The sequence below is a fragment of the Physeter macrocephalus genome, chromosome 13 (assembly GCF_002837175.3).
Source record: "Physeter macrocephalus isolate SW-GA chromosome 13, ASM283717v5, whole genome shotgun sequence".
In the NCBI taxonomy this organism is placed as follows: Eukaryota; Metazoa; Chordata; class Mammalia; order Artiodactyla; family Physeteridae; genus Physeter; species Physeter macrocephalus.
This window is the reverse complement of record NC_041226.1, coordinates 79,445,596-79,466,370: the sequence shown is the minus strand read 5'-3', so window position 1 is coordinate 79,466,370 and position 20,775 is coordinate 79,445,596. Positions and strand designations below refer to the sequence as shown.

The 20,775-nt window shown below is 48.8% G+C and overlaps 1 protein-coding gene across 1 annotated transcript in view; it reads left to right on the top strand.

Moving 5' to 3' along the window:
• Window positions 1-957: 957 nt before the first annotated feature.
• Window positions 958-20,775, top strand: part of RAB20 (RAB20, member RAS oncogene family) — a 33,005-nt gene continuing 13,187 nt past the window's right edge. Inside the window, exon 1 of the mRNA XM_007119114.2 lies at window positions 958-1,343. Coding sequence (XP_007119176.1) covers window positions 1,172-1,343 — 172 coding nt within the window. The 5' untranslated portion in view covers window positions 958-1,171. The remainder of the gene's footprint in view (window positions 1,344-20,775) is intronic.

The following is a 20,775-nucleotide window of genomic DNA, read 5'->3' as shown; positions in this document are numbered from 1 at the left end:
CAGAGCTCCGATTTGCGGGGCAGGAAACACGGAGCAAGGCAGGAGTTGCGCAAGGCCGGTCCTCCCCGGTTGAGACGCCCTCACCCCACCCGCGCGCGTCTGAGTTTTGGCGCGCCGCCCCCCGACTTCTGCAGGGAACCCGAGGACTCGGCGCGCCTCGGCAAACAGCGCCCCCCGGTGTTCACACTAGAGCATCACCATTGTCTCAAATAAGTACCGAGTCCCACAGGCCGAGTGTGTTAGAAGCATTTCGAGGTTCACCCCGTGAAAGAAGGAAGATGGAAAGATTTCGTTAGTCGTCATCGCAAATGCCAAAGTCAAATTTTCACTCCAAAGTTTTAAGTGGCGTTGGCTGTCCACTTGTCAAATATAAAACAGCATAATCGTCTTCTTGCCAAAGTGAACGAAACAAAACAAAAACGACACTAGCAAGCGCCCCTCCGTCCTAATCACTACCAGTCGGAGGACGGGTCCTCGCAGACGCTCACTCCAGAAAAACTCCGTGCGCCCGGCCCCGGGGCCACACTTGCACCCACGGAGGAGGAGAGCCTGGGGGGCCGGGCTGGAGCGTATCCCCCGCGGGACTCTGAGGTCAGCAGGCCCGGGCCGCGTCCCTGCGCTCCGTCCACCCCGGACCCGCCTCCTGGGACGCCGCTCTCCATCCGCCAGCCGCCCCGACCTGGTGACCGACCTGGCGCTCCCACCTGTCCGAGTCTTCCGATCGCTTCGCGGCGGAAAGCACCGCCCGCCGCGGGGAAAGGTCGCGGGTCCGCCCAGGAGCCAGGTCCACAGGTGCGGGCGGGGGTCAGGTGCGGCGCGCGGCGCGCGGCGCGGGCGGGACGTGGGGGGCGGGGCCCGAGGCGAGGCCCGGGGCGCCGGGCGTCGGGGGGCGGGGCTGGGGGCGGGGCCGGGGCGCCCTGGACCTGGTGCAGACCGCCGCGGTCTGCACGCCCGAGGTGGCCGTCGGGCTGGGTCCCAGGCTCCAGCCCAGCGCGGAGACGCGCTTCCTCTTCCGCATTCCCAGGCGTCCAGAGGAGAGGGTGCCCGCGAGTCCGAGTCTCCGCGAGTCCCGGGTCTGAGCAGCCTCGGGGCGTCCGGCTGCTGCAGCCGCACCCGGGGCGCACGGGCCAGAAGGGCGCGGGAAAAAGGGAGGGGTGCCTCCTGCCGGAAAATGAGGAAGCCCGACGGGAAGATCGTACTTTTGGGGGACATGAACGTGGGCAAGACGTCGCTGCTGCAGAGGTACATGGAGCGGCGCTTCCCGGACACGGTCAGCACGGTGGGCGGCGCCTTCTACCTGAAGCAGTGGCGCTCCTACAACATCTCCATCTGGGACACTGCAGGTGAGGGGTGAGGGGCTTCCAGCCGGAGAGAAGCGTCCCCCAGGGCAGGGGTCCCTCAGGGCCGGGGTCCCCCAGGGCAGGAGTTTCCTGCCCCACACAGGATCCGGCCCTTGCTCCACAGGTGTCCGCATCTCCGGGATCAGGCCCCTAGTCACAGTGTGGGACCACGCTTGGCCCCTCTTACTTGACTCCTTTGCTGGTTGGGAAACCGTTCAGCCACTGGGTGCATCTTAGCGACAATCCAGGAGAACACCCTGGGCTCCAGAGAGTGCTGGTGACTTGTGTACCAGAGCACCCCAGCCCAGCCAGCTAGTGGCAACCAGAGGCATTGACGTGCTCCCACCGACAGGATCTCAGCTGCTATCCACAACAACCTTGCTGAGGGGTGAGCAGAGCTAGTGTACATTACCTGTCCTCACAAAAGAGAAAACAGAGGCTCTGAACTCCCTGAGGGTTTAGGCAGCAAAGTAGGAAGCAGAACTCTGGTCTCCTCCCTCAGTGCCATGTCTGCATTTTCCACTTATCAGCCGTGTGACCTAGGCTCATGTGTGTTATGGGGTTTTGAAGTGATTGTCTGTAGAAGCATTTTTAAGATGGGTAATAATTATTTTTAGTGCGTGTAGTATATTTGTGTTTTTTCAAAAGTACAGTATATCAGAGGACCTTGATTCAAGCTTTCTGTTTGTTAACTCAATAACTCAATAATTACACTGACGTTAGAGTGTTAAAATAGAATATATTTCCTTCCCCATGAAAAAGAATAAGGTACCGCAAGTAAATAAACTGTAAATAGTATGGCCCGTTTGCAATGAGCATGGCTTTTTGAAAGTCTGAAACTTTAAGGTCTGACTTTTTAAATGTCTGCATTTAAGTTTTTTATTTGTTTTGTTTTGTTTTATTTTTGCTCGTGCCATGCAGCTTGCAGGATCTTAGTTCCCTGACCAGGGATTGAACCTGGGCCCATGGTAGTGAAAGCACAGAGTCCTAACCACTGGACCGCCAGGGAATTCCCTAAATGTCTGCACTTTAAAAAGTGATATGTATACTGGAGGGTCTGGTCCAGAATTTTAAAATTGCCCACTTGGGTGCACCAGTCAGCTGAATAAACAGGATTATAACTCACCTTGTTTTTAAAACTGAATTAATGAAGGCTGCTCTTGGACGTCTACCCCTCCTCCCTCCCTCCTGCTTTCTCTGCTGCCGTCTTTTTTGTTGTTATGGCTGTTAACATCTTGACTAATTTATTTGAAAACATACTGTGAAAACAGCGTCTCCCAGGTACAAGTGTACCTTCCCGGCTCTGTTCTCCACCTCCAGGCTTCAGAGTGAATGAAGTTCCTCTAAGATCCTTTACCTAAGCTGACTCTCCAGCACTAAGCATTTGGTAGCGATGGAATGAGGGCTGTAGAAATCAGACCACGTTAACAAGATGCGTCTGCCTGTTTGGTACAAGGCTGGTCCTGAGGCTCCTTTGGTTGACTGGCTGGGCCTCACTGCTGTCCTTGGTTTATAAGAGGGTAATGCAGGGTTGGAGCTGGGGGACCCAAACCCAGAGCCCTGTGGTGGCTGCTGTTAGAAGCTGACCTTTACCACCACGTGGCGTGGTGTTTCTGGAACAGGAGCTGACCGTTGTGTCAGAGCAGGCGTCTTGGCATCCAGGGTATGAAGGAGCAGTGTAATTTCGATCAACCACTTTCTTCTTCGGTGCCAAGGACATGGTGCAGCTGGATTCTTGACTGCCAGAGGATTTTGTAATAAGGCTGATGAGATGTCCTCGGTATCTTGTTGGGCTCCCGGGGGCAGCAACTCACTTCCTGGCTGTCCGGGCTGCCGCCTTCTTCCCGGAACCCTGAGTGTGGGCCTTGGGGGCCCCAGCCCCCTTCTCCACATTGCTGACCTCCTGTGTACACACATTCAGGGTGACCGAGGCTCAGAGTCAGCAGTGACACAGGCCACCTCTGTGCCTGGCTCCCCAAGGACGGTGGGGTTATGTGCAGCTTGGAGGGAAAAGGCAGGTATGAATCTTTGCCTCTTAGGTAATCCTTGTTGGAGATGCAAACGTTTAACTTTTAGGGGATTCTCTCTTTTTTCCTCCTTTTGCCTTGCCCTTAAACTTCCTTTGTATTCCACATTGTCTGCTAAGCTGCGTTCATTTTAATTTTTGTAACTGAGGCCGAAGGATGGGGACCCGCTAGAGGATGCACGGTTTTGATCGCCGCTCTTGGTCACATGGCGTGGGTGGGGTGGGAGGGTGTTGAATAATGAAAATGACAGCGAGGCGTCAGAGCTGCCGTTTGGCTCCTGGCACGTCCTTCTGGACAACAGTGCTGCTGCCTGAAGCCTGCCGGCGGAGTGGTGAGTGGGCCAGAGCGCGGAGGGGAGATTTGCTGGGCTCTCGGGTAGTTATCTTAGCGAGCTGGCACAGGACTGCTTCCAAGGGAGTGTGACAGTAGATGGGGCTGGAGCTGGTTCCACCAAGTTTCTCGAATTCGCCCAGGCTCTGCGCGTTGCCCAATTCCAAAGCCGCTTCTCCATTCGTTTACAGCAGCATTCCACTGCCAGTATCAGTTTTAGTTTCCTACCGCTGTTGTAACCAATGAGCACAAACTTCGTGGCTCCAGGAGAGATGAGCTTCAGGGCACTTGGTTTAAGATCTTACCCTTGAACAACTTCAGTGCAACGCAGGAGAGGATGCCGCAGTTCCGGGTCGTGAAATCGTGGTTCCCGGGGGAGGGGAATGCAATTGCTCACGCCGTGAAGTTAGCTAAGAGGCCTGGGCCTCCTGTGCAGGACCGAGAGCCTCCACCCTGTGAACGGCCGTGCTGTCCTGGCGGAGCACCTGCGGGGCGTGGGGCGGTGCAGGAGCGAAGGTGCCAGATGACACGGACTGTCCATCCGAGGCCCGCGAGCCCTGGTCATCCTCCTGCTCTGCGTGGAAGCCGCAGCCCCCGGCGCCGCTTCTAGGCAGCTGCTCCTGGAGCCGGGGGATGGTGGGGCTGCTGTGTCGGAAGTGGGCTTCGTTCAGCTTGTTAGAGGCGGCAGCGTCGTGGACCCGCCTGGGGAAGAGCCGTCTTTGCCAGGGGCCGCAGAGTTGCCGATTCTTGAGGCTTTGGACCGGCCTGCGAGGGCTGCATGTTTAGCCTCGCGAGACTGGCGCACAGGTGGGTGGACAGCCCGTGCAAAGTGTGCACGGAGCCAGCGGGTGGAGGACTCGGGTTTTAGCCGGCTCTCTTAAGTTATTAGTGCAGCTGCTGAGTGGGTTTTGAGGTCCTAATCCTGACAAGCAGGATTGGTGGGACACGGGGCATCTAGTGGGTGACCTCCCCTTTCTGCAGGTCTGGGGGCTGACCTGGGCCTCACCGTTGCCCTACGTAGTGTTATTGGCGCCACGCCCGCCCGCCCGCCCGCCCAGTGTTTTACAGCAGCAGAGCCAAGTGGCTGCAGCAGAGACCATAGAGCACAGAAAGACAAAAACATTCACCCTGGCCCTTTGCAGAAATAGTTTGCTGACACCTGGTTTAGGTCACATAAAAAGGAAAGTACTTTTCTAAAAGTCTTTCTGGAGTTTTAGCAACTCCCCGAAGAGTTTAGCATTTAGGGATTGAGGAGACCCCTGGTTCAGTTAAACTCGACATGCAGCGCTCAGATTTCTCCTGGGTGTCCACTCAGAGCTAGACTGGGGCCTGGATTTAAGATTAGCTTGGGCTCCTACTGAAAAACGGTTTTTGGAAAGAAATAAATCTTAGATTAGGTTTGGGGTCTGGAAGCTAAGCCTGCAAAACCTGTGTTGTAGGTGGTCCACATCTTTGTGGGTGGTCCTTGTCTTGGTAGGTGGGTCAGTGTCTTTATGGGTGGTCCATGTCTTGGTAGATGGGTCAGTGTCTTTATGGGTGGTCCACATCTTTGTAGGTGGTCCACATCTTTGTGGGTGGTCCATGTCTTGGTAGATGGGTCAGGGTCTCTGTGGGTGGTCCACATCTTTGTGGGTGGTCCACATCTTTGTGGGTAGCCCATGTCTTGGTAGGTGGGTCAGTATCTTTGTGGGTGGTCCACATCTTTGTGGGTGGTCCATGTCTTGGTAGATGGGTCAGGGTCTCTGTGGGTGGTCCATATCTTTGTGTGTGGTCCACATCTTTGTGTGTGGTTCATGTCTTTGTGGGAGGCCCACCTCTTTGTAGGTGGGTCACATCTTTAGCACTACTGAAGATTTTGAATGGGCGCCCTCTGGGGTCAAGGTGTCATTTGTAGAATTCCTCTGCTTTCTTGAGCAAAAACAGTGACCTGAATATGAATGAGGGTATTAGGGTAGGTGGAAGAAAATCTACTGTCTGGGCTCAGCAGGGTGGACAGAGAGCCATTGTACTGAGAGATCTCAGAGGACAAAGGCTGCCAGGGCGCAGCTGCATGTGCTGGGAGGTCCGCCTGGAGTCTCCCTGGAGGAGGTGCTGGGAATTCTGGGGGTGGGTGGGAGGAGGTGTTTAAGGCTCACTATTGTGGTGTGATTCGGGAGACTTTAACGAATTGAGGTCCACCACATTTGTGAACTAATACCTGGATCATGTTAATGTCTCTGGGCGATAATTCCATGCTTCGTTGTCTTTAAGTTCGCAGGAGAAATGGAAACTTTATGATTCCTAATTGAACCCCTTTCACTTCGCTGAGACTTCACAGAACTTCCCTCTTTGTGAAAAAAAGAAATTTTACACACATGTACACATGTGTACATACATGAGTTTAAAGGAGTTTTTATTCTTAGAAAGAGGGCTTCGTCACTGTGACGACAGACTCTCACGGCCCCTTTCCTCTTGTCCTCCTGTTATGGAGTCAGGTGCCTCAGGGCTGCGCCAAAGGTGCTATTTGGAATTTGTCACACGTGCCTTGTCCTCCTCTGTTTTCACCTTTGCTTGTGGCATCCCTCTCTCCGGGACTGTCCCCTCTCCTGGAGATCCCCAGCTTGAATTTTGTCCCATCTTCCAATGTCACCTACTTTGTGAAGCAGTCATGGTGGGGCCAGATCTCTGCTTGCTCCAGACTTACTACCACGTGACCTGGTGTGCCTTACTGTGTTCTGCCTTTTATCTGTTTTGTTACCCGTTTGTCTTTCCTCTGACTTACAAGCTCTTGGAGGGAAGTTTGGGTTGTATTCATTTTTATGTTCTCCACAGACTAGCATTTTACTCTGCAGTATTTTCTTTTTAAGCTAAGTTTTGCTGGATGAAATCGTTGAAAGCAATGGGAACAATTTGGAGCGGCTGAAGTTTGCAGTTTTACTGTCTTAATGATGTATTGACTCTGAATGATAAAATCAGTGTAAAAATGTCATTGTCATGGGCCCTGTAATGCAGCCAAAAATAGGCCAGTGTATGCCTGGTGAGGAGATACTGGTTCCTGATGTTAATTGTATGTGCCCTTGAAACAACTCTTTAGAGACTCTTATCTCTCTTGACTTTGATACATTACAAGTCTATTTAGAGATGAAGAAGAACAGCTGGTACTTCTGCTTCTGGGAAGCTGGAGCAGAAGTACTTTCCCCTCCTCTTCCCACTAATTACAGCTAAAAACTTTGGGGTATTACATATAAAACAAACATAAGAAGACTCTGAAAGATGGAGAGAAGAGGGCAGACTGCCCAGGGACCTCGGGATCCAAAGAGTGACCCAGCGGTGAGCTCCCTGGGTTTTCTTTTTGCCTCTTGTTTCCCAGACTTGGAGCTCAAGAAGCCAGAAATTTAGAAATGCCAAAGGCTACAGACAAAACAAGACAAAAAAGGCTACTCTCTCACCAGAGAACCAGGAAAGAGGTCGCACAGTAAGACAGAAACCTTTTAGACACTAACTGCTGTACTCTAGCCAACACACAGGAAAAGCTGGACCCACACCCACCCAGAAGGCCTTGCAGGAACCAGGGCTTCCCCCCTGCCTGGCGGTAATGAGGCACCCCAACTCCCCCACTAGGGGGTGTTGGAGAAGGCCTGCTAGGGAGGTGGGCTCTCATGTCCGGCAGGTGGTAACAAGCCCCCCTCCACCCCACTTCATGGTGCCACGGGAGGCTATGTGGGAAACTTGGACGTTTGCCAGAAAAGAGGCAGTGCCTGCCTGGCCCCTCAGCTCATGCCGAGTTGATGTCAGAGGGAACCAGCTAAAATGCAAGGTTTAAGTAAGACCCAGAGTCTCATAACTCAGTATGAAAATGTCCAGGTTTCAGTCAGAAATCACTCATCATACGAGAACCAGGAAGATCTCAAACTGAATCCAGAAAGACAATGAATAGATGCCAGCACCAAGATGGCAGAGATGTCAGAGTTATCCGACCAAGGTTTCAAAGCTGCCATTGCAAGAATGCTTCAGTGAGCAATTATGGTCGCACTAAACAAATGAGAAAGAATAGAGAGGCTCAGAAAAATAGATCAAAAGAAGACCTCGTGGAAATTTCTGAGCTGAAAAAATACAACCAAAATAAAAGACTTGGTGGATGGACTCAGTGAGGGAATGGACGAGAGAGAGGAAGGAAACCAGGAACTGGAAGATAGAACCATCAGTTCACCCGACCTGAAATATGGAGAGAAAATAGAATGAAAATGAACAGAGCCGCAGGGACCTGCGGATAAAAGATCTAACGTTGTGTCATTGGGGTCCTGGAAGGAGAGGAGAGAGGGTGGGGCTGAAAAGGCACAGCAGAAATAATGCCTGAAAACTTTCCAAATCTGACAACATACATAAACCTGAAGATTCCGGAAGCCGAGAGAATCACAAACAGGATAAACCCAAAGAAACCCAAACTCCCAAAACTAAAGACAAGGGAAACATCTTGAAAGCAGTCAAAGGAGGAAAAAAGATTATAATGACAGCAGATAACTCATCAGAAACCATGGCGGCCAGAAGGAAGTGGCACAGTACTTTCCAAGTGCCGAAAGCAAAGATGAAGACTATTGATTTATTAAAAAAATTTTTTATAGAAGTATAGTTGATTTACAATGTTGTGTTAATTTCTTCTGTACAGCAAACTGACTCAGTTACACACACATATATATATTTTTCATATTCTTTTCCATTATGGTTTGTCACAGAATACTGAATATAGTTCCATGTGCTATAGGGACCTTGGTGCTTATCCATCCTATTTATAATAGTTTGCCTCTGCTAATCCCAAACTCCCAATCCTTCCCTCCCCACCCCTCCTCCCCCTTGGCAACCACAAGTCTGTTCTCTACATCTGTGAGTCTGTTTCTGTTTTGTAGATATGTTGATTTGTATCATACTTTAGATTTCACATATAAGTGATATCGTATGGTATTTGTCTTTCTCTTTCTGACTTACTTTGCTTAGTATGATAATCTCTAGATCCATCCATATTGCTGCAAATGGCATTATTTCATTCTTTTTGATGGTTGAGTAGTATTCCATTATATATATGTACCACATCTTCTTTATCCATTCATCTGTTGATGGACATTTAGGTTGTTTACATGTCTTGGCTATTGTGAATAGTGCTGCTATGAACATAGGGTGTGCATGTATGTTTTGAATTATAGTTATGTCTGGGTATAAGGACTATTGATTTATAATTCTTGTTCATCTTCGGTTCCAAAAAATGATTCTGGAAAGACGTGCTTCTGTTATATATGCCACAACCTTGACTCAGAACTTTTCACCTGTTCTGTTCTTTAAATGACAGTATAATGCTATTTAACGTGCAATTTCATGTTTAATGTGCTATCTAGGTAAACCTTGGAGGTTTTCTTCCCACATGAATTTTAAAAGCTTTTGGCTTTGTAGCTTAAAAATTCACAAGTTTTGCCTATATCATAGTTTTTGGGTTTTGGTAGATTATCTTGGTTTGTTTTAAGTAAGGTTTATAGAATGTTTGCACATAAGCAGTAAAATTCACCCTAATTTTTTAGTTATAGGAGTTTTGACAAACACATACAGTTGTGTAACACAAGCACAACCAAAATACAAACTATTTCCATCATTTAAAACAAATCCCTGGTCTCTCTGAGTCACCTCCTCTACTTACCCCAGCCCCCGGTAACATTGATCTGTTTTCTGTCCCTATAGATGTCATTTCTTTTCTTTTTAAAATATTTATTTATTTACTATTTATTTTATTTATTTTGGCTGTTCCGGGTCTTAGTTGCAGCATTCGGGCTTCTTAGTTGCAGCATGCATGTGGGATCCTGTTCCCTGACCAGGGATCGAACCCAGGCCCCCTGCATTGGGAGCGCCGCGTCTTACCCGCTGGACCACCAGGGAAGTCCCTTTAGTTGTCTTTTCTAGGATCATACAGGATGGAGCACCTTGAGTCTGACTTCTTTTGCTTAATGCATTTGAGATCCATCTGTGTTGTTCAGTCCTGTTAATTGTTGAGTAACGTTCCACTGTATGGATGTACCATCGCCGGTTATCCATCCACCAGTTGAAGGATATTTGGGTTGTTTCAGTTTTGGGTGATTATGAATAAAGTCACTATAAGCATTCACATAGAGGTTTTTGTATGAACATAAATTTTCACCTCTCGGGTAAACCACCTAGGAGGAGGATGTTTGGGTTTTATAGTCAGTGTATGTTGAACATCAAGCTGACCCAACACCATTGGTTAAAAAGCCAGTTTTTGTTTTAGCTTACATGTGTCGAGATACTTACATTTCCATGTACAGACTTGGAAGATATTCTGTGCAGTGAACTAGTTAGTTAGCTCTTCAATGCTTATGAAGAGAACGGTCTGTTTCTTGTTTTTCTTAGCTGACTTTATGCACACACATGTGGATAATTCGGCCATGAAAATTTCGTTGATTTCTCTGCCAGTGTCACAGCAGTGTTGCTGGAAAGGCAGGGCGCTTGGAGAGAGGATCTGGGAAGAAAAGACCCAGATTATAAGCTTTTAGCCTTGGCCATAAAACAGACACATTTAGTGGCTCACTCTGTCTCATCAGCAGCGTCCTTTGGAAAGAAGTTCACGCGTGGAGGCTGGTGACAGCTGCCCCGGCCACTTACCCCCGTGTTTTCACCCAGCCTTCAAAACCAGCTCTTCTCTGAGATCTGCCCTCCTGCTCAGCCCAAGCGAACCCAACCCCGCACTAGTATGTCTATCCCAAGAGAAGGCCAAGCGGAGCGTGTATCTCCTGCAAAGCGTTTCATAAACACTGGCTGATCTGTCCTGTGGACCAGGAGGAAGTGGGTGTGAACCGGCGGCTTCCCTCACGCTGGCCTGGCCTCTGTGGGCTGGTCTCAGGTCTCTGAAATAGCTTAGCTCCCACTTCCCAGTTTCCCATTCTTTTGGCTCAAATAGCCTTGGGCCTATGAGCAAAGTGGAGCTTAGCTTTAACCTCTCTGGGTTTGCTTGCAGCAAAGATGAGACCAGTCGGACCACTGTAGGAGCATCCTTCAGCTCTGCAGATTCTTCATTTCCGAGCACAGCAGGTGTCAGTAAACTCGGCATATCCATTGAAGGTACCCACGTCGCAGGGGCACACAGAGTCTGGTGTAATCCTGTAAAACTAGAACAGGTTTTAAAGATCCGTCTTTTCAGCCTCTTCCTCTTTCAGATGAAGAGACAGCCACAGGAAGTTATTTGTCCAATGTCCGAGGAGCAGTTGGTGCAGAAAAGGGGCTGGAGCTAGGGACCTGCGACTCCTTAACTGAAGTCTTTACACTGTTTACACCTTATTTCATGCCGCCTTTCCCTCTGTCATGGGCGCTTCTTTTAATTTTAGGGGCCCCTGTGCTTTAAAATCCGCCCCTGCTGCAGTCTTCTCAGAAATGAGGGTGGTGTCCTAAGGAAAGCTGGCTTGGGAAGTGTTTTCTGAGGGCGTCCAGGTTGCTGACTCACGGCCCCTTCCTTCCTGGGGCTCCTGCCTGTGTGACTAGCAGGGATTACCTTGGCTTCAGCGGTGCCAGACACCATGCCGAGTGCTTTGGGGGCCTCGTCTCTTATTTCCTACAACTACATTGTGGGGTTGGTATTTTTATCACCTCCCTTTTGCAAGCCAGGAAGCTAAGGCCCAGGTCATGCTGGATGCTGGGGAGCCCGGATTGGAGGTCGGCCTCTCGTCGCGTTTAGTGGGTTCCTTTCCACTCTCCCCACCACTGCGTGGGCGGCCAGACACTGAACTTCAGTGCCCTCCGTGTGCAAGATGCTGCCCCACACGCTGCCCTGGGACGCCATCCAAGGAGACCAGGGTGAGACGCAGACTGGCTCCCTCATGCCTGGGTAGCACCCACACAGAGATGAACGAGTGAAACAGCACAGCGGGCACCGACAAGAAGAGAATGAGGCCTATTACCCTCGCCCCCATGCCCTCGTGAGCACGGGCTGGGCCCGTGACGGAATGGTGGATATTATTAGATGGCCACTGACTGGCGTTTATATTTACAACTTTTGATTTCAGTGGCCTACGTTAGAAGTTTCGATTTCCGGTTTGGCTATGATTTCTCATCTGCTTTTTGAAAGAGGGTGCGGGGCTGGGACCTCGCTTTTTTCCTGGGTTCATGATATTTATTTGGTTCCCCATTGTTGAAGGGCCACTTGTATTTCCAGAAATGCCTGAACCCAGGCATCAGAAGCATTTCTGGGGGCTTCCCTGGTGGCACAGTTGGTTAAGAATCCGCCTGCCAATGCAGGGGACACGGGTTTGAGCCCTGGTCTGGGAAGATCCCACATGCCGCGGAGCAACTAAGCCCGTGTGCCACAACTACTGAAGCCCGCGCACCTAGAGCCCGTGCTCCACAACAAGAGAAACCACCACAAAGAGAAACCACCGCAGTGAGAAGCCCGCACACCGCAACGAAGAGCAGCCCCCTCTCACCGCAACTAGAGAGAGCCCGCGTGCAGCAACGAAGACCCGACGCAGCCAGAAATAAATAAATAAATAAATTAAAAAAAAAAAAAAAGCCCTTCTGTCTTGGAGAACAGGCCTGGCGGAGGAAAGCGGCCCCAGGCCTGTGGTGTGTAGGTGCCCCCGCTGTGTCTGGGGCCAGGCCACTCATGCGGTGGACTGAGAGCCCTCGGTTTCGCCAGTGTTGGTTGGGAAAAGAATGTTTGGTGAGTTTTTTTTGGTGGAGTAACAAAAGACCTTTTCTGTCTCAGATGCTCCAGTGTTTATCAGTAAAGCTAGTGCTTGAGGATGGCGTGGCCGTCAGGAGGGAGGGGTGAAGGCTGGGGGCTGCAGGCAGGGGCAGGGAGGGTGGCGAGCCTCCGGGGCCCAGGCCTCCCCGGTCCACCCCAGCCTGCCGTCCTGGGACATTTCTTCTGTCCCCATGATTCAGCTGCAGTTGTGTTTGTCATTTGATAGGAGCTGTAGTGGCTGCTTGTCACCCACGTTGTGAGAACTCAGGGGAGGCGTTGGAAGTTTTTGCCAGTTTCGAGGCTGCTTTCAGGAGCTTCCCCAGGAGCGGCTGTGTTGGGTGCATCTGACAGACAGACTCTCTGAGAACTGTTCTCTCAGCCCCCTTTGTGGCCTTGTTCTGTCTCCTCAAACAAGCAGAGCAAATATATTACTGGGAACATGCAAAACATGGGGAAGTTGCTGTAAGTTTGCGTTTTCCTTTATTTCTGAAAATTAGAGAAGCACTTATTATTGTTATTTTTAAAAGTAGTTCAGAACTGTTTTCTTTTTTTTAAAATAGATTTTATTTATTTGCTTTTGGCTGCGTTGGGTCTTCGTTGTGGTGCGCGGGCTTCTCATTGCGGTGGCTTCTCTTGTTGCGGAGCACGGGCTCTAGGCGCGTGGGCTTCAGTAGTTGTGGCGCACGGGCTCAGTAGTTGTGGCTCGCGGGCTCTAGAGCACAGGCTCGGTGGTTGTGGCGCACGGGCTTAGTTGCTCCGCGGCATGTGGGATCTTCCTGGACCAGAGCTCGAACCCGTGTCCCTTGCCTTGGCAGGCGGATTCGTAACCATGGCACCACCAGGGAAGCCCTAGAGGCGCACTTATTATACATTGTGGTCAAATGATCAATGAATGAATGTTAAATTGTTAGAATCTTATCAAAAATCCTCAGCCATGAAAACTTGCAAATAGGACATTTTCTTGAAAGACTCCTGGCCTAAGTAGAATTAAATAAGTAATGAAATACCGCTCTTGAAGGTGGTTTTATGTGATGCTAGTACCAGTACATCAAATAATACTCAAATATTAGAATTATGGTATTATCTCTTATTCTGCCTTGAATTAAAAACCTTTAAAAAACATTTGTTGGCTCAAATAACACAAAGTTCAAAACACTAATTTGAAAAGATACATGCACCTCAATGTTCATTGCAGCTCTATTTACAATAGCAAAGACATGGAAGCAACCTAAATGTCCATCAACAGATGAATGGATAAAGTAGATGTGGTATAAATACACAATGGAACACCACTCCGCCATAAAAATGAATGAAAGTTTGCCATTTGCAGCAACATGGGTGGATTTGGAAGGTATTATGCTAAGTGAAATAAGTCAGAGAAAGGCAAATACTGTATGATATCACCTATATGTGGAATGTAAAAGATACAACTAACTAGTGAATATAACAAAAAAGAAGCATACTTGGATAGAGAGAACAAACTAGAGGTTACCAGTGGGAAGAGGAAACGGGGAGGGGCAAGATAGAAGTGGATGATGAAGAGGTACAAACGGTCATGTATAAAACAAGCTACAAGGATATACTGTACAGCACAGGGACTGTAGCCAGTATTTTAAAAGAACTGTAAATGGGGTATAATCTTTAAAAATTGTGAATCATTACATTGTACACCTATAACTTATATAACATTGTATATAAACTATACTTCAATTAAAAAAATAGAATAAAATAGCAAAAGGATAAAAGAACACGCTGCTCTAACTACAGGTGCCCAGCTCATGGTCTCCTGTTTATTTTTGTATCCCGCTGATCTTTTTCCCTGTTTATTTCTGAAAGTTCTGAATTTTATTATTAACGGCCTTATAGGCATCAAGAGTTCTTGTAGTAGCTGAACATTTACACCTCACAGAAGAAGCTCTTTTTCTCCAGGTTACACCTGAAATGCTGACCTATATTTGAAAGTAAATGTTCAGATGGGGAGAAATAAATTGCATGGCATGTTTGTAATACTGCTGATGGAGGCTGATGAGCACACAGTCCTTCCTGCACAAAATCACAAAATCAGCCATCGTCTCTACAACTTCTCCAAGACGAGCCTGCAGCACAGATTTTGGCCAAATAATAGCTGCTGCTTGGTAGCACTGAATGCCAGGGCTGATCTCAACTCTGTGTGTATTTTAACTCCTGTAACCCTCACAGGACACAGGAGGCAACCTGGCAGGTTTACACAATGTAAAGCCCGGAAGTGGCTGTGCTGGGATCTGAGCTGGGCGAAGTGCCCACGGTTTATGCACTTGATCAGCAAGCCGGCCCTTCACGGAAGTGATGTCTGCCCGAGAAGGAGCGAGCCCAGGAGGGACGCTGTGGGCACGGTGCACAGTCTCGTGTGCACACACCCGACGAGACAAGCGTGGATCACGGTGCACTCTGCCTAGTGCCTTTGAGCCGCAGAAACACTGAAGCACCTGAAGGTGGTGGGTCCCAAAGAGGCCCGCCTTGGGCTGGCTGTGTCGTAGCGACAGGATTAATGTACAGAATGCCCGTCCATGTAGACGCTGTCTGCGCTGTGTCTTCGTGTTGGAGATGAGCTCACGTAGCTGGAGCAGCTAAGTCGAGGTACCTGCCCTTCCCCGAGCTCATGTGCCGTCCCTGAAGACCTGGACGGAGGGGAGCCCGGGATGCTCTGGCGGCCAGGTGGGCCTGTGGCCTCGTTTGGTGGCAGTACTGGTTTCTGAGGAGCCTGAGTCCTGGAGAAGGAAGGATGCCTTCTGTGCCCTGGGGTCCGAGGGCTCTCCCTGCCCCGTTGGTGGCTGCGAGTCACTGTGTCCTCAGTACGAGCGGGGGTTTCTGCTCAGAAACAGAAGGCTGGCCTATGACTTGCGTCCTTTGGAAAGCTGTCGTCTCACGGTATTTCTCGAAATGACAATGTCACCTTAACAGATTCCGAGAAGCCACCTGAGTCTCGCACTGCATCTGGAATCAGCAGGTTTTTATTCTCAGTGCAATCCATTGGGGCACTTTTTCATGAAGATATCATCCTTTTTGTCTCGAAGTGTACATTCCTTCGTCTTAAGATTGTAGTAAGAAGCCTTATTTACAGGGTTAATTATGAGGCTTAAACAAGACGGTAGATGTGAACGGGCCTTGCATGGCCCCTAGACTGTCAGTAATAGGTGTTTTCTTTTTTCCTGGCACATAACAGGTGTCCTCAAGTTTTGTAAAGGGGGATAAGGACTAAACAGCAGGACTCTTCCTGGGCCCGTCCCATGGATCTTCTGTGACTTGCTAAGACTTAGATTTACTGACAGCGTGATTTGGGTTGGACAGCGGATTTTCACGTATTTTGCAATTTGCTTAGTTCCACTTTCCAGCTGAAGATTCGGTGATCCACTGGGTTTCCGTGGAGTCCAACTGTCAAATAGGAAGGTGGAACGCAGAAGTAAATGGGAACCATTGTTTCCAAAGTGGAGTACTATCACCCTTACCTGCGTAAAGCTGAAGAACGCTAGATATGGAAAGGCTTTTCCTCAGTACTAAAGGGCATGTTTTGCAGTCCCTCAAGGGGCCCTTTCCTCCCCTTGCTTTGCGCTTCGCTCTGGGGGGGTGGGGATTTCATTTTCCCCCTTGGTTGACCCTCGTTTTCTGTGCTCGACCAGCCCTAAGGAGCCCTGGGTGGCACCTCGGTCACTGTCTCAGCCCAGTGGCCTCAGGGTCCCTTCTGGTTTCAGGTCTGACGTGTATGGAGTGAGCACAGTTCGGACCCATCCACTCACCCCTCCTGTCTCCACTCTGAGCACCTCCTGAGAATTGGGCAGTTGGGGGGACAGCAGCGAACAAGGCAGCTGGCCTTTCGTCCTGGGGTTAAGTCTGTTGAGAGGTTGGCATTGGACAACCAGCCTGTGTGATTAGTGCTATGAAGGAAGGGTGTGGGTGACAGGAGGGCATTATTAGGGACTGGGTTAGATTTGAGAGTGTGTGGTGGTCACTCTTCTTTGTGGAAAAAGCAGTTCGCCTCCGTTTGCACAAGACTTGATCATTCCTGTGCTGCTCTCTACGTGTTCCTGTTCTCCTCCATGAACCCAGCGTTCCTGCATCTGTGCCCTGTGGACACCTGTGCCCTCTTGACATCTTTGGGCTGCTTGTGACATCGGTCGGGCTCCCTCGTTAAATGAGATCCCAAGGTCTTTAGCATGTATTTATTTTTTGCATATGTGGGAGAGTCATGATTTTGCCCTTTCTTGAAAATCGTCTTTTAACACGTGTCAGGGTGGAATTGCTTAAAAAATGCTTGCCCAGATCTCATTCTTGTCCTAACAGAATTCGGAGGCCCTCCACCGCCATTAAAACTGATTGTCTGGCATTTCCTTACCGAGGTATTCATGCCGCTGTTGGGGTTATGAGCTGCTTACGTCCTGCGGGTCTTTGAGTAGCTGTGTGGCTGCTCTGGGCCTCTGCTTCAAGTTCCGTACAGCTGTGCCACTAATGGTGGGGAGGACGAGGGGCATTAGGTGTGCCTGTGCTGTGCATGTGTGTGCATGTAGGTGTACATGTGCGTGTGTGCATGTATGTGTGCATTATACATGTGCGTGCATGTAGGTATACATGTGCTTGTGTGCATGTGTGTACTGTAGGTATATGTGTGTGTGCATGTGTGCACGTAGGTGTACGTATGCGTGTGTGTCTGCATGTGTTGCACACGTGCGTGTGCGTGCATGTAGGTATACATATGCACGTGTGCGCGTGTTGTACATGTCTGTGCGCACATGTGTGTGCATGTAGGTATATGTTGTGCATGTGTGTGCACGTAGGTATACGTATGCATGTGTGTGTCTGCATGTGTTGTGCATGTGCATGCGCGTGCATGTAGGTATACACGTGCACGTGTGCATGTGTGTGTGTTGTACACGTCTGTGTGCGCGTGTGTGTGCATGCCTGTCTAGCTTGACACTGCCTGGCGCTCGGAGTGACACTGCAGCCAGGGTGGGCTCTGTGCCGACTTGAAGGGAGCAGGAGCTGACTCGGTTAGAGGAACGGGATTCAGCTGATTCAAGGAGACTGGTGAGGATGCCGTCCCAGGGAGCCAGGGAGCCAGGGGAGAGCAGTTCTTCCTTTCTGCCTGGCCGCTTGTCCTGAAAAAGGACAAGTCCACGGGAATGGAGGACGTTTTTAACACTTTCTGAGTTTCTGTCGTGACGGGAGCCCTCCTGTGAGGCTCTTGCTTCCGGGGTAGCCGTGAGTGGTGTGGCCTCACATCAGGGTGCCGTGTGTGGCTTGTTTTAAACAATCCTGGGCTGCATGACGTTGCTCCCACTTTTCAAAGCCTGTTGACCTACTGTTTACTTAGCCGGGCCCCTTTTCTATAGCAATTGCGAAAGCACATTCCGAACCTAATTGATTTCCAGTCTGATTCACTCTGGTTAGTTACTGTGTGACCGCAGGTCCTGGCAGCTCGAGTGACACCTGGCAGTGTCGCCCTTCAGCGTCCCCGGTTGAGCAGCTACTCCGTCTGTAGCTGTGCCTGGGCGCCGAGGACCAGGGAGGGGGCAGCAGAGGGGGGCCTGCAGACGCGGCACACGCAGGGCTGGGCTGCAGGGTCGGTCGTGTTAATACTGCACGCGTCTTGGGGTGATGAGAGCCTCCCGGGACTGCTCCATGGTTACCGTCACCCTGCCCCGCTCCTTGTGGGAGCCCCAGGGTGGCAGCCGCAGAATCCAGGCCCCGCCCAGACCTTCCCAATGAGAACCTGCGTTTTAAGCACATCGCTAGGTGATTCAAGGTCCCGGTCGTGAGCCTGGGCTTGCGCAGCCACGGGCAGGTGAGCTGTGCGTATCCAGGAGGGCAAGGCTCAGGCCGCTGGCGCTTGCTGGCGCTAGCTTTATATGCAGTTCTTCCATCTGTCCATCATCTTCCTTCTACCTATCTATCGTCTGTCCCCTATCTTTTTTAAACACAGGGAATTTTTTTTGTGGTAAAATACACATAACACTTAGCGTTTTACTCATTTTTAAGCGTACAGCTTGCTGGTATTAAGCATGTTCAAGTATCACCACTATCACCTCCAGAACTTTTTCATCTTCCAGCTGAAGCTCCAACCCCATTAAACACAAAACCCACCCCCCTCCCCCCAGCCCCTGGTAACCCCTTTTTTGCTTTCTATCTCTGTAATTTGACTATTCTAGGGAATTATTTAAAATGTTTACTTTTATGTATAGCATAATATCATTATATTTAAATATGGTAAACTAAGTTCAAACCAAATACTTTGATATGATTGATTTGAAAGGGTTTTTGCACTGCTAAACTGATACAATTATATCTAGGTACCTAATCACCCCCAGAAGGTGTTACTGATTTTACAATGTGTGTCTATGGGAAACGTACTTTCTAGGGAATTTTATTAGAACACACCCAATCTGTTAAGCAAGAGGTAACTAGACATTGTAAACATATGTAAAATCCTTTGTTTCCTTAGAACTGTTCAGAAAAGGTTTAATATACTTCCCTTGGGCTAGAATTACAGTGCTCCCTGCTTATCCTACGGGGATGTGTTCCAAGACTCCCAGTGGATGCCTGAAACTGCGGATTGTACCAAGCCCTATACATGTTATATTTTTCTTAATACGTACATACGTATGAAAAAGTTTAATTTATAAATTAGGCACAGTAAGAGATGAACAACAATAACTAAAAATAAAGTAGAACAATTATAACAATACACTGTAATGAAACCGCACACAATTCGAAACATGAATTGCTTCTTTCTGAAATTTTCCAGTTAATATTTTTGGACTGTGGTTGACCAAGTGTCATCTGAAACCTTGGAAAGTGAAACCTTCAGATAAGGGAGGTGATTATAACAGGAAAACATTTGTTCTCTGCTGTGTATTTCTCAGAAGACTTTATATTATGCAGAAGAAGACAAAAACATTCTGTTAGAAATAACTGGGGTATTTACTGAGTGGGGTACTCCAGATAAGAAGCCATTCTAGATAACTTAATATTTTGAGAAAACCCTTTATAGAGTTAAAGAGTTTTCTTAACATGGTATTTGCAGTTCAGTCTTGTCTTTGAAACAAGTTAAAACTTGCTTCAAAAAATCTGAAATGATTTTAGTTTCCTGCTTTAATAAGTAGAGAATTTCGCAAATAATTGACTTTTTCTTTGATAATCTCATTTTTTTTTTAAACCCCACATTTGTTTATTTATTTATTTTTGGCTGTGTTGGGTCTTCGTTTCTGTGTGAGGGCTTTCTCTAGTTGTGGCAAGCGGGGGCCACTCTTCATCGCGGTGCGCCGGCCTCTGCTCACGGGCCCAGCTGCTCCGCGGCATGCGGGATCCTCCCAGACCAGGGCTCGAACCTGTGTCCCCTGCATTAGCAGGCAGATTCTCAACCACTGCGCCACCAGGGAAGCCCCTGATAATATCATTTTAAAAAGTAATTCTCACAGGACAGCAGAGTATCTGTTGAAGGTAAAGGATATTGGATTTAATATCTTGGTATGTGAGAGTTTTTGTTTTTTAAAGTTAAATCTGTTACGTAAGTGTATTTTCTTTGGATTTGCCTTTTTTCTTAATACTAGAGTGTTAAAGAAGGTCCCTTTATTTGAATTATTTGGTCTTGTTATTGAATTATTTTTAGTAAATCCATGTCTGGAAAGAGTGAAGCAATTTGAGAATTAAATTCCAGTTATAATTACATGACCTTGAGAATTATTTCATAAAGCCCCGTCAGTGAGTCACAGGCAAGGGATTAACTTATGTGCAGGTAATTATTTGGGTGGTTCGTATGGCATATGATGTATTCTTGGTTTTTGTTCAGCCTTCAAATTGCCAAACAGAAACAACAGAGGTGACACATATGCTGATTTGGGTAAATGTCATTGTATATGTATTGAAATGTGAAAATAAATCCGTTTTTCTGAAACACTTCCTCTTCCCCATATGTTGCCATTTCTTTAGTTGGAAATCATTTGGGGTTTGGGTTCCTCTACTTACAGAAGGAAAAAAGTCTCATTTTACAGGCGTGGGTCAGGATGACCGTCCTTAAATAGTTGCCGACTGATCTGGTAGTCAAGTCCCACAAAGCTGTTCTTCATTTCGTTACTAGTGTAAGCCCATGGGCTTCCTAGACTCCAAGAATAATCATCGTCCTTTGTGTCGTGAAGCACGGCTATGTTTAGAATGCCTTTTATGGTCACAGACGATTAAGAACAAAATTAAAGGACCTATAAATGCAAGCAACTAAGTTGGATTATTGGATTTAAAATAATAGTTTGGGCTTCCCTGGTGGCGCAGTGGTTGCGCGTCCGCCTGCCGATGCGGGGGACGCGGGTTCGCGCCCCGGTCTGGGAGGATCCCGCGTGCCGCG